At 43.4% G+C, this 13,603-nt stretch overlaps 1 protein-coding gene across 3 annotated transcripts in view; it reads left to right on the top strand.

Moving 5' to 3' along the window:
* VDR (vitamin D receptor) overlaps positions 1 to 10,676 on the top strand; it is an 88,687-nt gene extending 78,011 nt beyond the window's left edge. For all 3 annotated transcript variants that reach the window (XM_080994801.1, XM_080994802.1, XM_080994803.1), the window contains 5 exons: positions 537 to 648; positions 968 to 1,130; positions 2,157 to 2,308; positions 3,591 to 3,707; positions 6,545 to 10,676. In XM_080994801.1, the coding sequence (XP_080850927.1) occupies positions 537 to 648; positions 968 to 1,130; positions 2,157 to 2,308; positions 3,591 to 3,707; positions 6,545 to 6,804 (804 nt within the window). In that variant the 3' untranslated portion in view covers positions 6,805 to 10,676. The remainder of the gene's footprint in view (positions 1 to 536; positions 649 to 967; positions 1,131 to 2,156; positions 2,309 to 3,590; positions 3,708 to 6,544) is intronic.
* The last annotated feature ends 2,927 nt before the right edge of the window (positions 10,677 to 13,603 follow it).

The raw sequence follows: 13,603 nt of genomic DNA, 5'->3' as shown, positions 1-13,603 counted from the left end.
CTACATTACTGTAGAAATTAGCCATGTTGGGGGGAAATCATGGTACATCAGAAACATTTTTACCTAGGGGGAACCGTTAATCTTAAGGAAATGGGTTGACAGGGTAAACGAATTAGGCGAAATTTAAAAGAAGTAAAACATAGTGGGTGGGACTTTATAAAAGTATTCTGTATCAATCTGGCCCCAATTCCCATTTAGTTAATTGGTGGGAAAGCTCTAAGGATATTTTAGAGATGTAAAACCAGTGCTTTTTTTCTGGGGAGACGCAGGGACCCCTAAACATTTTGTGAATCTAAGTTTGGCCTCATTGAGGGGGAGTATTTCAATATGAGTAGGAAAATGAGAGTATCCCTAAACATTTATTTATTTTTTTAGAAAAAAGCACTGTGTAAAACCATTCTTTTTTCCTTAGCAAGGGGCCCTTGTCAGTGCACAAATTTACCAGCAAATAGAACTAAAGTGTTTGGGTCAGACAGAGATGTTATTTGAAAAGAGCAATTGACAAATAGTTGGAATGGTACGCTTTTTTGTTTCAGCCTCCTGTGAGACTTGATTCAGGCAGAAGAAGCACAAGCAGATCTTCCTCTCTTATGTCACAAGGTTTCTCTTCTTCAGAAGACTCTTCAGACACTTTCAGCTCTTCCCCAGGTAATGTGAAGATTGCCAAATGACCTCCAGGCCCACAGCAAACAAATCCAGGAATGTTATCTCCAGCTATGGATTTGTTTTCTCATCTGCCAGATTCAGTTCCCCTTTGTCTTGTAGATCAGAGCTCCTTAGGATGCACAGCCCACCCCCTCTCATCTTGTGGCTCAGTTGCTGAACTTGAATCCTCCTTCACAGAAACCTGTAATACATTTGCTAGATCTGGCTTTTTTAAAGCCTTAATTTTTGATTTAAGAAACAAAAAAAGCCCTACACCTGAAATTAAAATTTTAATCTATGTGCTTTCCCCTCTATCTTGCAGAGCCCAGGATGTTATCGAGTGTGGAGCTCAGTGATGACAGCGATGAAAGTGCAACCATGTCCATGGACTTCTCACACCTCTCTATGCTGCCTCACGTGGCCGACCTTGTTAGCTACAGCATCCAAAAAGTGATTGGATTTGCAAAAATGATTCCAGGGTTCAAGTAAGGATGCTTGCTTTGGTTTCTTCAGAATGGTTCGGTGCGTTTTCCTTCCCTTGTGTGTGTGTGTGTGTGTTTAATACATTCGTTTTAAAAATTGTACCACACCACACAGCTTCCAGAAGGAGACTTCTGGGTTGGTTGCAACAAAAATAAAAAACTGAAAACAACTAAACAGTATTAATAAATACATACAGGAAATCATTTCCCCAGGAGAATGGTATTTTTCAACTCAATAAATTTAGGAACTTAGAATACATTTTCCCAGCTGCCTTCTATCCAGACGTAATTTGAGTAAATCCTTCAATATGGCTGTGAGCCAGAACATCAATGTCATTATTGCCTCTGCTTCTCGCTCTCCTCATCCATTTAGCCTGCAGTGAGGTTGCTTATTAAGAAATCTCGTCGTAAATTGAGCATTAATGGAGCTGTTACATGATCATTCTGACACATGGCTCAGTTGAATGAGGATTTCCTCAGCTTTTATCTGCCCGAACATTGCAGGATGTGCATCAGTTATGACTTGACATGATTGAACTTAAGCTGTTCCTATCTACTGGACAGCACTGCACTCCCACAATGAAGAGCAATGGTCATGTCTAGCCGGGAAATTTAACTGAGCTCACAGTTGGAGTTTATGAGTTGTGCATGGATTACTCAGCACTTGATGGCTCTTAACCCAATATGTGGGCTATTTACATTGAAAAGTGTTGTACAAGAATTGGGGGATACAATTCACATATGCTACAGTCAATGTGTTATGGGCACAAACTGGTGAACCAACCCATAGTGTTTTGCACATGGTTCTTCAGAGGAGACTGGAGGCTGACATTCAGAGGGTTGAGTAAATGAGATCAGTGAAATGATAAAGTGCACAATTGTTCACTGAGGTAGCTCCTTTGAGTATCACACAGTAAACTGTAGTGCTGGAAGGAAGCAAATAATCAGTTCTAACCCCTATATAATGGAGTGTTATGATGCTGGATGCTTTGAGGTTTCAGATATATATTCTCTTTTCCCTAAATGTAGAGATCTAACAGCGGAGGACCAGATTGCTCTACTGAAATCCAGCGTCATTGAAGTAATTATGCTCCGTTCAAATCAGTCATTTTCACTGGACGATATGTCCTGGACCTGTGGCAGCAATGACTTCAAATACAAAATCAGCGATGTCACTCAAGGTACAGTAGTTTTAGGTGTGAATGGTATAAGATTCCAGTCAAGCACAAGGCTGCTCTGGAGCAGCCACCGAAATGAGCTTGTCTCATCTTGATTTGCTTACAATTAATATTAGGTATCATTATCCCTAGAAGATACAACTCAAGGCCTACAGAAGGCCAAAGTAATGCAAAAGTTAGGATAAGTACAATCCGTGAGGTAGTGGTCCAATGATCTGCTTAATTTAGTGATTAAAATATTAATATGTTGCTTTTTGGGTTCTGCAAAATGGTTTGGAAAATATAATTTGAGAAATAATGGAAGTTAGGTGATGAATCCAAGAATGAGGGAGAGTTGTGTTTCTCACTTAGTCTATTGATATTTTGGAACCAATTCATGCGATTGCCTTTTCAGGTTTTTTCCCAACTGTGAAGACACAATTGAGTCATCACAGTTAGGCAACTGGGTAGGGAGACGGGCCATTTCATTGCTTCATAATGGACTCAGTTCCAGCTTTTAGCATGCCACTACAAACACAACAAAAAACAGTGTTGTGTGATGTGTTCAATAAAAAACTGGGTGCCTGTTTCAGCATTCAGACAACCACTTTGCCGTCTCTGTTCTCCACCTGCAGAAAGTCAAAAGTAACTTCTCCAACATGGAGAAAGTGGGAAGTTCAAAAAGCATTCATATAAATTGGTCCTTATAAGTAATGGGTGAATCGTCAGTTTGGGTATTCTGTTCACATTAACAACCAAAGTGCCGGCAGCCCATCATATCCATCATATTTATAATTCTCAAACCCCTAGTTATTTGAAGATGCCGTGGCACTTGCAAAATGGAGCCAAAGTCACAGAACTGGAGGTGTCAGAATTATCATTGCTAGCCAGCCCTGAAATGGCCAGGAGATAATTTAGTGAAATCATACCTGAGTGACTTGCAGGCTGACTGTGCTTCATTTTGGTGGAGGGAGTGTGCAAACACCAGCACTTGCATCAGAAGGGAAAGCTCTTGACCCTTAATAGTTCCTGAACGTGTGAGTAAAAACGGAAACTTCCACATATGTTCAGATACAAAGTTTCCAGGACTGGAGCATTTCCTGTTCTGAAAAGAGGATAGTATTATCATGCCAACTGAGCATGAGCGAATTCGTCTCTTTTGTGAGGTCTCCAGGCAGGATTGGCTGACCAATCCACGTGTGAATTTATCTTTAATTTTGCTTCTTGCTCTGTTTCACGTTAGCTGATAAATCTATCAAGAATCTAGAGCCTGCCTCTCAAAAGGGTTTTTATGTTTCTGTTTCAGCTGGGCATAGCCTGGACTTGCTTGAGCCCCTTGTTAAATTTCAGATCAACCTGAAGAAGCTGAACCTGCATGAAGAAGAACATGTTCTCCTCATGGCCATCTGCATCCTGTCTCCTGGTAAGAGAAACTTTTGCCTTTTCCGGCTGTGTTTTAATTGTAGATTAAAACCAGCACCAACCACGGGTGGCATCTACAAGCCAGCCACTTCTGGGATATAATTTCTATATAGGAAATAACATTCACAGTGGTGTATGCTGTCCTGTGTGAAAAGAATGCAAGCATCTGCTTTGCCACAATTACATTTTGAGTGATGGGTGTACATGGAAGGAAAAATATAAGCCATAAGATTGGATTTTGTTCTGGGTTTTTTTTACTATACCTTCCACAGAGCACAATATACCTTCCACAAATGTATCCTTACCCTTTGGCAAATACTGAGAAGCTGTAGCCTCCTTCATTGATCATGCAGGAGTCTTTGCTACTCTTTTATTATGATTATTCAGGATCCTAATCATTTGTTGACACTTAGGGAGGGGAGAGAAATTCTCTTCATTTTGCATTCATAGGCATCTCTACCCAATTTGCACTTTCCCATACAACACACAAACTGAAACATAGCCATCCTTCAAAATCCGTGTGACTCCACAAATTTTGCAATAAAATTATCCAGCCAGGTAACATGTGCAGGAATGCAAATAAATACAAATACAAATATCTTTATTGGCATTACGAGTTAAAACATTTCAAAACACTAGGATAAATTTAAAAGGGACAGGGATGAGGCTGTCGAGGATCACACGGTACTCGATTGTTCTGCTTCACCCTGTCTATTCCCTAGAGGGATGATTCATTAAGAACCCTTTCGGGTAAGATGGAGGTTAAAAAGTAAGCCACTGGGGCAGTAACATCCTTGTCCCTATCCGCTAGGAGGAACCTCATTTGGCTTTCTCTTGGAACTGTGGGTCACAGGAATGCATACACTGGGGCATAGTGTGCCTAAACATGCATGTGTCAGTGAAAATGACATATAAAAATGCATTATACTAGGGAAACTTGTTTTGCAGAAATGTTTACGTAAAAATTGCAAAAGAAGTATATTAGGAGAAATTTGTAGCAAATTTCTGATGAATTTCCACAATGGCTTTTTATAAAAATGCAAACTGATGTGGAAATGTGGAGGACTGAATTTAGCTACTTCTGATTTCCTACTAGTTTGTTTCCTTAGCGCAGGGGTCTGCAACCCGCGGCTCCGGAGCTGCATGTGGCTCTTTTACACCTTTGCCTCGAGGGTGGATACTAGCGAGGGGAGGAGGCGCATTGTGCGCCCCGACACTCCCCACTGTGGCGGGCGCTGTACTGGCTGTGACGTCGCATGGGGGCGGTGCGTGCGTTGGTCACGCACCATCCCGACGTCACCTTCCCGCCCGCTGTCAGATCGTGGCTCCGGAGATATATTTGTTTTAAATGTTGCAATGGTTTTGCGGCTCCCAGTTTTTTTTTCTTCGGAAACGGGTCCAAGTGGCTCTTTTGGTCTTAAAGGTTGCAGACCCCTGCCTTAGCGCATAAAGCTGAGGAAATGGAGTCTGCTGAAGTAGGGCCTCATTTTGAGCGGCTGCCTTTTCCTGAACATCCAAGGGGGAATCAGCCATTTGCCTGACAGCACAGGGAGGTGCTTCAACATCATCAGCACCTAGCCTCCCCCTCTCCCTTATTTTTAAAAATGTTGCTAGAATGTTGGGATTGCAACGAAAGAGCAGCAGAACCCCTGGAGTTTTCCTTGCCAGAAGCACAAGGCAAGAAAAAGTCCAGCAAGTGGTGCAAGGGGTCTCTTTTGCTGCCTACACAACAGGGGTGGGGAGCCTCCAGAGGCCAAATTCAGTTGTCGAGGCCTCTCTGTCTGCCCTGTCCCTGCTCCGCACCTTCTCTGAGTATTTTTGCCTGGGCTGGAATGTTTCCTTGAACCAGTGATGGTGCCACTTGCTTGCTTGCTTGGATGCAGAGAGTCACCTCTGACTTTTGCATGGCTGGAATGTAAACTGCTCTACAAAAGTAAGAGTCTCATCCATTGCTCCACCCACTTTTTTGCTGTTTGCCAATGTCATGGGTTCCCCAGAGGAAAAATGGCAGCTGGGAAAGGTTCCCCACCTGCTATAAAAGCTGCAGAAGGAAGGAGATGACTGCTTTCTTCAATAAGTTAAGAACAAGCAGCAGGGGCAGTAAGGAAGCCGCATGAGCCTCAGCTCTGATAATTGCATAAAACACAACCTAAGCTACATTCAGTGATCTGAACTGTTGCTCTTAAAGGCTCGATGCTCATTTTTTCCCCATGCAAAAGAGACCTGGGCTGATATCTTCCGCTGCTTTATTTTAGCAGAAATGAAACATGGTATTTCACGATCCTCGGATCTTAATACTCCATTTCACGCCTTTGCTTTTGGCATGAAACATATTATAGGATGTGTGAGTGTAACTGTGCAAATTGAGCAATGTTAAGAGCCAAGTTAGTAGCTCTGAGAGTAGTTGTGGGGATGCCTATAATAGGAAACTAATACAGTGGTACCTCGGGTTAAGTACTTAATTCGTTCCGGAGGTCCGTTCTTAACCTGAAACTGTTCTTAACCTGAAGCACCACTTTAGCTAATGGGGCCTCCCGCTGCCGCTGCGCCACCGGAGCACAATTTCTGTTCTCATCCTGAAGCAAAGGTCTTAACCTGAGGTAATATTTCTGGGTTAGCAGAGTCTGTAACCTGAAGCGTATGTAACCTGAAGCGTATGTAACCCGAGGTACCACTGTATCAGACAGCATGGGCCGATTGTCGGGAACTAGTATTCAGAACACAAAAGCGGGGGAAAGTCAAACTTAACCACAAGTAGAGGGAACAGAAGACTCTTGTTGTCTTTGTCTTTTTGCCTACCCTGGTCACTGGAGGTGTGTTTATGTTTTCTGTTCCTAGACCGCCCTGGCGTTCAGGACACTGCTCTGGTGGAGTCCATCCAAGATCATCTTTCAGCTATCCTGCAGACATACATTCTCTGCAGACACCCTCCTCCGGGCAACCGCTTGCTCTATCCCAAGATGATCCAGAAACTTGCAGACCTCCGGAGCCTGAACGAGGAGCATTCCAAGCAATATCGCTGCCTCTCCTTTCTTCCGGAGCACAGCATGCAGCTCACTCCGCTGGTCCTTGAAGTCTTTGGCAATGAGATCTCCTGACTCGGTGACTGGGAATGAAACCTGTTGAAGTAAAGGGAGAAGTCAGCCCAGCTTCCCGCTGGTGGCAAACTGAGAGCTTTGGCCCAAGTTGAAGTTTTGTATATTCTGTCGGCAAGAGTTTTGATTTTTTTTTTCCTTTCCACACTACCAGAGGGGGGCTGCCTTGTTTGTATATCTTCAGCCTCATATTTTGCATTGCTGCTGAGCAGCAATTCGCAAGCCAACCCCTTCTCTCCTGCCTATCAAAACTAAAGAGCTTTCTCACTTGTTGCTTTGCCATGATGAAACCGCTTGTTGCTTTCTTCAATGTTGAGCTTTTCAAGCCAGCAACTGAAACGTCTGTGCTGTGTCTTAAATGGAAGGTGAATGGTTGAATAACAACGGGTGGAATTTAAGATTTGTGATGGATTGGACATGGGATATTCTTTCTTTTAACACGTTGAGAGCTTTTGGTTCAGAATGACTGTAACGTGCAGGGAAGAGTAACTGTTATTCTCGGTGCAAAATGTCAACCCCCCTCACCTCTCATAATTTTCTGCCAAACCTCAGAGCTCTTCAGTACTATAAAAAGTATTTATTAACCTAAGAATAAACAGGAAAAACACGGGCTGTGTACACATTACCAGCTTAAAATGCAGCTAGGTTGCTCTTTTCCTTAATTTGGATCAAAGGTGATTTGGGGGGAAATACATCAAAATGCAGGAGAGATGGAAGAGAGATACGGATTAAGATAATATCGTATGTACACCTCTTCCGAAACCAGTGGTGGGAGTGCATTGGCTGCAGAGTAAAATGGGGGGGGGGCATGTACACAGCCAGGTTTACAGGAATAAATAACCTGTGTCATCTTTCTGACTTTTTTTAGTGTGTATAAACATGCCTGGCACATTGTTGTCACTAAATAAATTTGTAACGGGAGGAAAATTATATTTGACCTGTGACCTGGTGTGACACTCTGGGAGTTGACTTCCTAATAGCCAAGCCCCTGCCTGGTGCGCAGCCTTGTTTCCCAAGAAATAAGCCTGCTAACAACTCATGTACTGTTTGCAGCGTTAGTTCTTACACTGTTTCAAGCACGGCCAGCTGCCAAGAGGAGTACAGAACTGGCTTCTCATCAAGCCAGCAGGCTTGAGTTTGTTCAGGATCACTTTGGGTTACTTTGGAGTGGCAAGGGGGAAACACCCTTTATCAGGATAAGCCACATGCAAAGTACCACCTAAAATATTCCAGCCATCATATTGAGAAGTACTCTGCAGAGGTGATTTTCAGATGTCTCCATGCTGGAGCCATAATCAGCCCTTAGTAACACTCAGGGAGGCTGAAAGTGACATTTTGTGAGTTTGACAACTTCTGGACTACTGTATATGACCTCTGGAAAAACAAAGCACATGGGAGCTGTGTGCTGAAAAGGGAGGTAATTCATCGCCAATATTAAAATAATTTCTTTGCAGAGAACATGCTTGGGATATTTAGTTGTAGCTTCATTGGTCCCACAGAATCCAAAAGTAAGATTGGAGGATACATAACTATCAATTGAACAAAACAGAAATGTAAAATTAACTGTCAACAACAGAGAGAGAGCAAAGATGAATATAGACGTTCTCTCCTAGTCGCTCAGTAGTGGCCTATTCATCAAATACGTACAAGTGTACTACTCTCTTCAAACACACAGTGTACGTTCACCAATATGTTATTGTATTTGTGTGGGGTTTTTTTATTACTGCAATAGCTGCAATTTGCACACTGTATACACAGCTACAGATTGTCACTTAAAATGTCTGGTGAGATGACGAGAAATCAGTTCCGTGAATAAAGGAAGGTCACATTGAACCCCTTAGTTTAACAAATCCTTTGGGGTTGTGCTGGTAGGGTTTTGAATATGGGAATAAATCAGGGCAGGGAAGGGAGCTTCCATGGATTGAAATCTCCCTCTTGCTCACTAGGTGTCAGTAGGGTAATAGGGTAGGGTAGAAAGTAATTATTGTGCAAAGTGCCTTGAGTCTGCTCCAGAGCAATGAATCGGTTCCTCCCAAAGTTATGGCTAGAATCTCTTACTCTAAAATTAGTCTTAATTACTAGGATTTGGTCGGATTCATCAAAGTCTTTAACTTCCTTCTATGCTCGTTGGAGAGTTGGCACAAGGGCAGCCCACCCACATGGAGTAAGTCTGTGGTGTCCCCCCCCCCCCCAACCTCCCAGCAGTACAACTATTTCCCTTTTCACAGACCTTTGCAGCCTGGCAGTGGGGACAAAAAGAAAGTACATGTATCTTAAGATAGATAGACTTGTAATGCAAGCCTTCCAAACTCATTTTCAAAGCCCACTTGAGTTGCAGGGGCAAATATCAGCCACTTTATCCAGCTACTTCAGAAAGGCTTGTCAAATGTTTTTAATAAAACAGATATTTGAGGGTTTTTTGGATACTGTAGTGGCATTTGCAACCTGACTGCATGTAACCATACAGCCATTTACATGGTTAGCAGTGTTTCAGCCTCATGATGTTGCCACGAGTGCCATACGGTTTGAAAGGGAGATGTGTATCTGCGCACACACGGGCATGCGCCAGGGAGTTGTGGCAATTCCCTGGCATGCGCTGCTGTGCTGAAAGATGCCCAGCTGCTTATCCAGGAGAACATTATTGAGTGGATGCACTTTGCAAAGCCTGCCCGCCTCCCAAAATGTGAGAAGCAGTTGTGCTAAGTTAGAGGGCACGCTGCCGATTCTGAGAGAGGTTTCTGTGTGTAGCTTTGCTTGTTAGGCTTATTTGTAAGGGAGAAATTAGCAGTTCCTTGCCATTCTTTCTTTGCTTAAGGGGTGGAGGGAGATTGGGACTTGCCTGAAACAAAAAGGCATATAACATTTGTAGGAATCACAGTCTTAGGTGCAAGATTTCCATCCTGTCTCAGGAAATAACCCTCAAGCCTAAAGGGATGGAGGTATCAATATGCTTGTTCTGTCAATGTGGAGAAGAGTGGAACCTAACCTGCTCCCCCAAACCGTGTGTTATTTTAAACTGCTTGTAGATGAGCTAGCCCTGGGTTATTTTTTCATTTTTTAAAGCCAAGCCAGCTCTTAGTTCTATTGTGAATCTTTCACACAGATCTATTGCTGTTTTTCCTCTGATTCTTTTTTTTAAAAAAGAAGGTTTTTTGGGGGGTTGTCTTTTGGTTGTCTGCCCTAAGCCATGAGGATAGAAGACTGTTTGCAGTCATTGGAAAACAAACCAGGCTGCTGTATTTTCCCAGTAGCTTGGGAGAGTGGTTTAAATACCCAGCTCCTGTGTTAAATCCATTAATGATGCCTATGCTGAACAATTTGCACCAGGTTTTGTGGTATAATTGAATGTGTAAATAGCTATTTAATATGGGTTGGAAATGGTCTATTGTAAAATGTAAATTGGATTTTAGACATTTTAAGGACAATGATAGTTGAACCATAGCTGCTCTTTTTTCAGAGATGCTGGGGTTTATTTTTGCCAAGTCTGCATGTGAAAGCCAAACCTGTACAATAAGAGAGGAGTAGCTTCTTTCCAAATGTGAAACACAAATCATCTCTTGTTGCCTTGTGTAATTTAAATCATGCAATGCACTTTATAAAAAAATCAGTAGAATTATTTAAAGAGACAAATCTATATTTTAATTATAGTGGTGGTAAATATGATGAAGACCTAGAGGCGAATGCTATCTTTTTATTCCTCTGTACATCTTTGGGCTTTTTTTCTAATGGATAAATGGATCTAATATTTAAAAAACCAAAACCTATTCCAGAGCTTTATTGACAGGACAAAGAATGATTGAATACTGTTTTCGTAGTTGTAAGTGTAGAATGCTGTTACCTTATTAATAAAAACGTACTGCTTTGTGAGAAAAAAATCATTTGACTCGAGTGATTTACTTACAGGGCAATCCTATTATACATGTCTGCTCAGTATTAAATCCCATTGAGTTTAGAGGGGCTTACTCTCCCAGGCAAGTAGAATAGGATTGCCACTTCATTCTCTCTGGGACAAAGTTGAGCTGCTCATAACCAGGTTTTTAAAAGCAGATTTTCTGGCTGCACCAAGTCCCCATTATATACCCCACACTTCAAAGAAGAAGAAAATCCAAATGTACACAGAGCTTTGCTCCACTCTTGCACCGGTCGTGGTGGTGTCTCCATAGGAGTCTGTAGTTCTTATCTACTATATAGTGACAATTCATTTAGGAACATGCGTTAGTTCAGTAACTAACAGACACAGTAAAGGAGCACTTCAAGGATATTTTCAAAGATGCAACATGCCTGAAGATGAAAACAAAGAAGAGTTTCTGTCTCCAAATAAGGTGTTTCAACATGGTTTGCGCAGTTTCTTTTAAACACTGAAACAGCGTGTATTCTAATTGGATGGGGGGGTGGCGGCGGCGGCTGTGGGCTGAGATTCCTGCATTGCAGGGAGTGGGACTAGATTAAGGTTACCAGATTCTTTTCAATGAATCCGGGGACACTTTTCAATTTCCTACTAAATAGATAGATTTTATCAGGGGACTGATTTGTAAATCCGGGGACTGTCCTTGTGAAACGGGGTCGTCTGGTAACCTTAGACTAGATGACCCTGGGGAAGCTTTTCAACTGCACAATTACACACACACACTTTAGCACAAGGTTATTCAAAATCACTGCTCTCTGCCATCCTCATTTGTACCAAACATTAGAAAATAGGGAGAAGCGTTGCCAGAATAATAATGATGATGATAATAATAATAATAATAATAATAATAATAATAATAATATATTATTTGTACCCCGCCCATCTGGCTGGGTTTCCCCAGCCACTCTGGGCGGCTTCCACAAAGACAAAAAATACACTAAGATGTCACACATTAAAAACTTCCCTGAACAGGGCTGCCTTAAGATGTCTTCTGAATGTCAGGTAGTTGTTTATCTCTTTGACATCTGATGGGAGAGCGTTCCACAGGGCGGGAGCCACTACCGAGAAGGCCCTCTGCCTGGTTCCCTGTAGCTTTGCTTCTCGCAGTGAGGGAACTGCCAGAAGGCCCTCGGCACTGGATCTCAGTGTCCAGGCAGAACGATGGGGGCGGAGATGCTCCTTCAGGTATACTGGGCCAAGGCCGTTTAGGGCTTTAAAGGTCAACACCAACACTTTGAATTGTGCTTGGAAATGTACTGGGAAGCAATGTAGGTCTTTCAAGACTGGTGTTATGTGGTCTCGGCGGCCGCCCCCAGTCCCCAGTCTAGTTGCCGCATTCTGGATTAGTTGTAGTTTCTGGGTCACCTTCAAAGGTAGCCCCACGTAGAGCGCATTGCAGTAGTCCAAGCAAGAGATAACTAGAGCATGCACCACTCTGGCGAGACAGTCTGCGGGCAGGTAGGGTCTCAGCCTGCATACCAGGTGGAGCTGGTAGACAGCTGCCAGAAGTCCCTGTTACACTCTGCATGAGCAGGAAACGCTTTGTGTGGTCTGCAGACTCTTTCGCTCATCTAGAGGGGTGAAAACTGCCTTTTTTGGAATGAGGTTTCTCAAACTGGGAAAGAAAATGCGAAAGAAAAAGAATCAAATGCTTGTCCCCTAAATATACATACACATGGCTTCTATTTGTGTTCATGAAGGCGGGTGGGTAGGACAATTACGGCTTTAAAACAACTCAACAACCTTCACCCTTCCTTAAGGAGGGTCACAACAACCCTATAAGGCACGATAGACTCATAGCTGTCAACTTTCAGATTTGAAAATAAGGGCTTAGCAGCCTCGAAAATAAGGGATCAGCAGCCTCACCTGTCCCGGGGACAGTCTACGGGATATCTAACCATCCGGGATAGCAGCGGGAAACGGCGCTGGAATAAGGGAAGGTTGACAGCTATGGATAGACTGAGAGGGAAGGAGTGACTGGCCCAAAGTGAGCATGCGCAGCTAAGGGAGCATTTGAGCTCAGGTCCTGTGCAAGACGACACGCAACCCACCACAGGGGCGCGCGGGCTCATGTAGCTTGGGCTTTAAACATTTGAGAAACGCGCCCCGAGACCATGCCTGGGCACTCCTCACGTTACTTTTATGAGACACGACGAAGAAGCGTTGCGAGGCTGATGGCGCCAACTCCCCGCCCGCTTTTTCGTTGTTTAGTCGTTTAGTCGTGTCCGACTCTTCATGACCCCATGGACCAGAGCACACCAGGCACTCCTGTCTTCCACTGCCTCCCGCAGTATGGTCAAGCTTCAAGAACACTATCCAACCATCTCGTCCTTTGTCGTCCCCTTCTCCTGGTGCCCTCCATCTTTCCCAACATCAGGGTCTTTTCCAGGGAGTCTTCTCTTCTCATGAGGTGGCCAAAGTATTGGAGCCTCAGCTTCAGGATCTGTCCTTCCAGTGAGCACTCAGGGCTGATTTCCTTCAGAATGGATAGGTTTGTTCTTCTTGCAGTCCATGGGACTCTCAAGAGTCTCCTCCAGCACCATAATTCAAAAGTATCAATTCTTAGGCAATCAGCCTTCTTTATGGTCCAGCTTTCACTTCCATACATCACTACTGGGAAAACCATAGCTTTAACGGACCTTTGTTGGCAAGGTGATGTCTCTGCTTTTTAAGATGCTGTCTAGGTTTGTCATTGCTTTTCTCCCAAGAAGCAGGCGTCTTTTAATTTCATGACTGCTTACACCATCTGCCGTGATCATGGAGCCCAAGAAAGTAAAATCTCTCACTGCCTCCATTTCTTCCCCTTCTATTTGCCCGCTTTTTCACTCCTCTATAACCTGCCCCCCCTTCATCCCCGGCAGTATTTCCCAAACTTATAGTTGTTATTTCTGGACT

The sequence above is a fragment of the Podarcis pityusensis genome (genome assembly GCF_964106645.2).
Source record: "Podarcis pityusensis genome assembly, chromosome: 2".
NCBI lineage: Eukaryota > Metazoa > Chordata > Lepidosauria > Squamata > Lacertidae > Podarcis > Podarcis pityusensis.
Note: the sequence above shows the minus strand (reverse complement) of the source record. Positions and strands in the feature narration are given on the sequence as shown.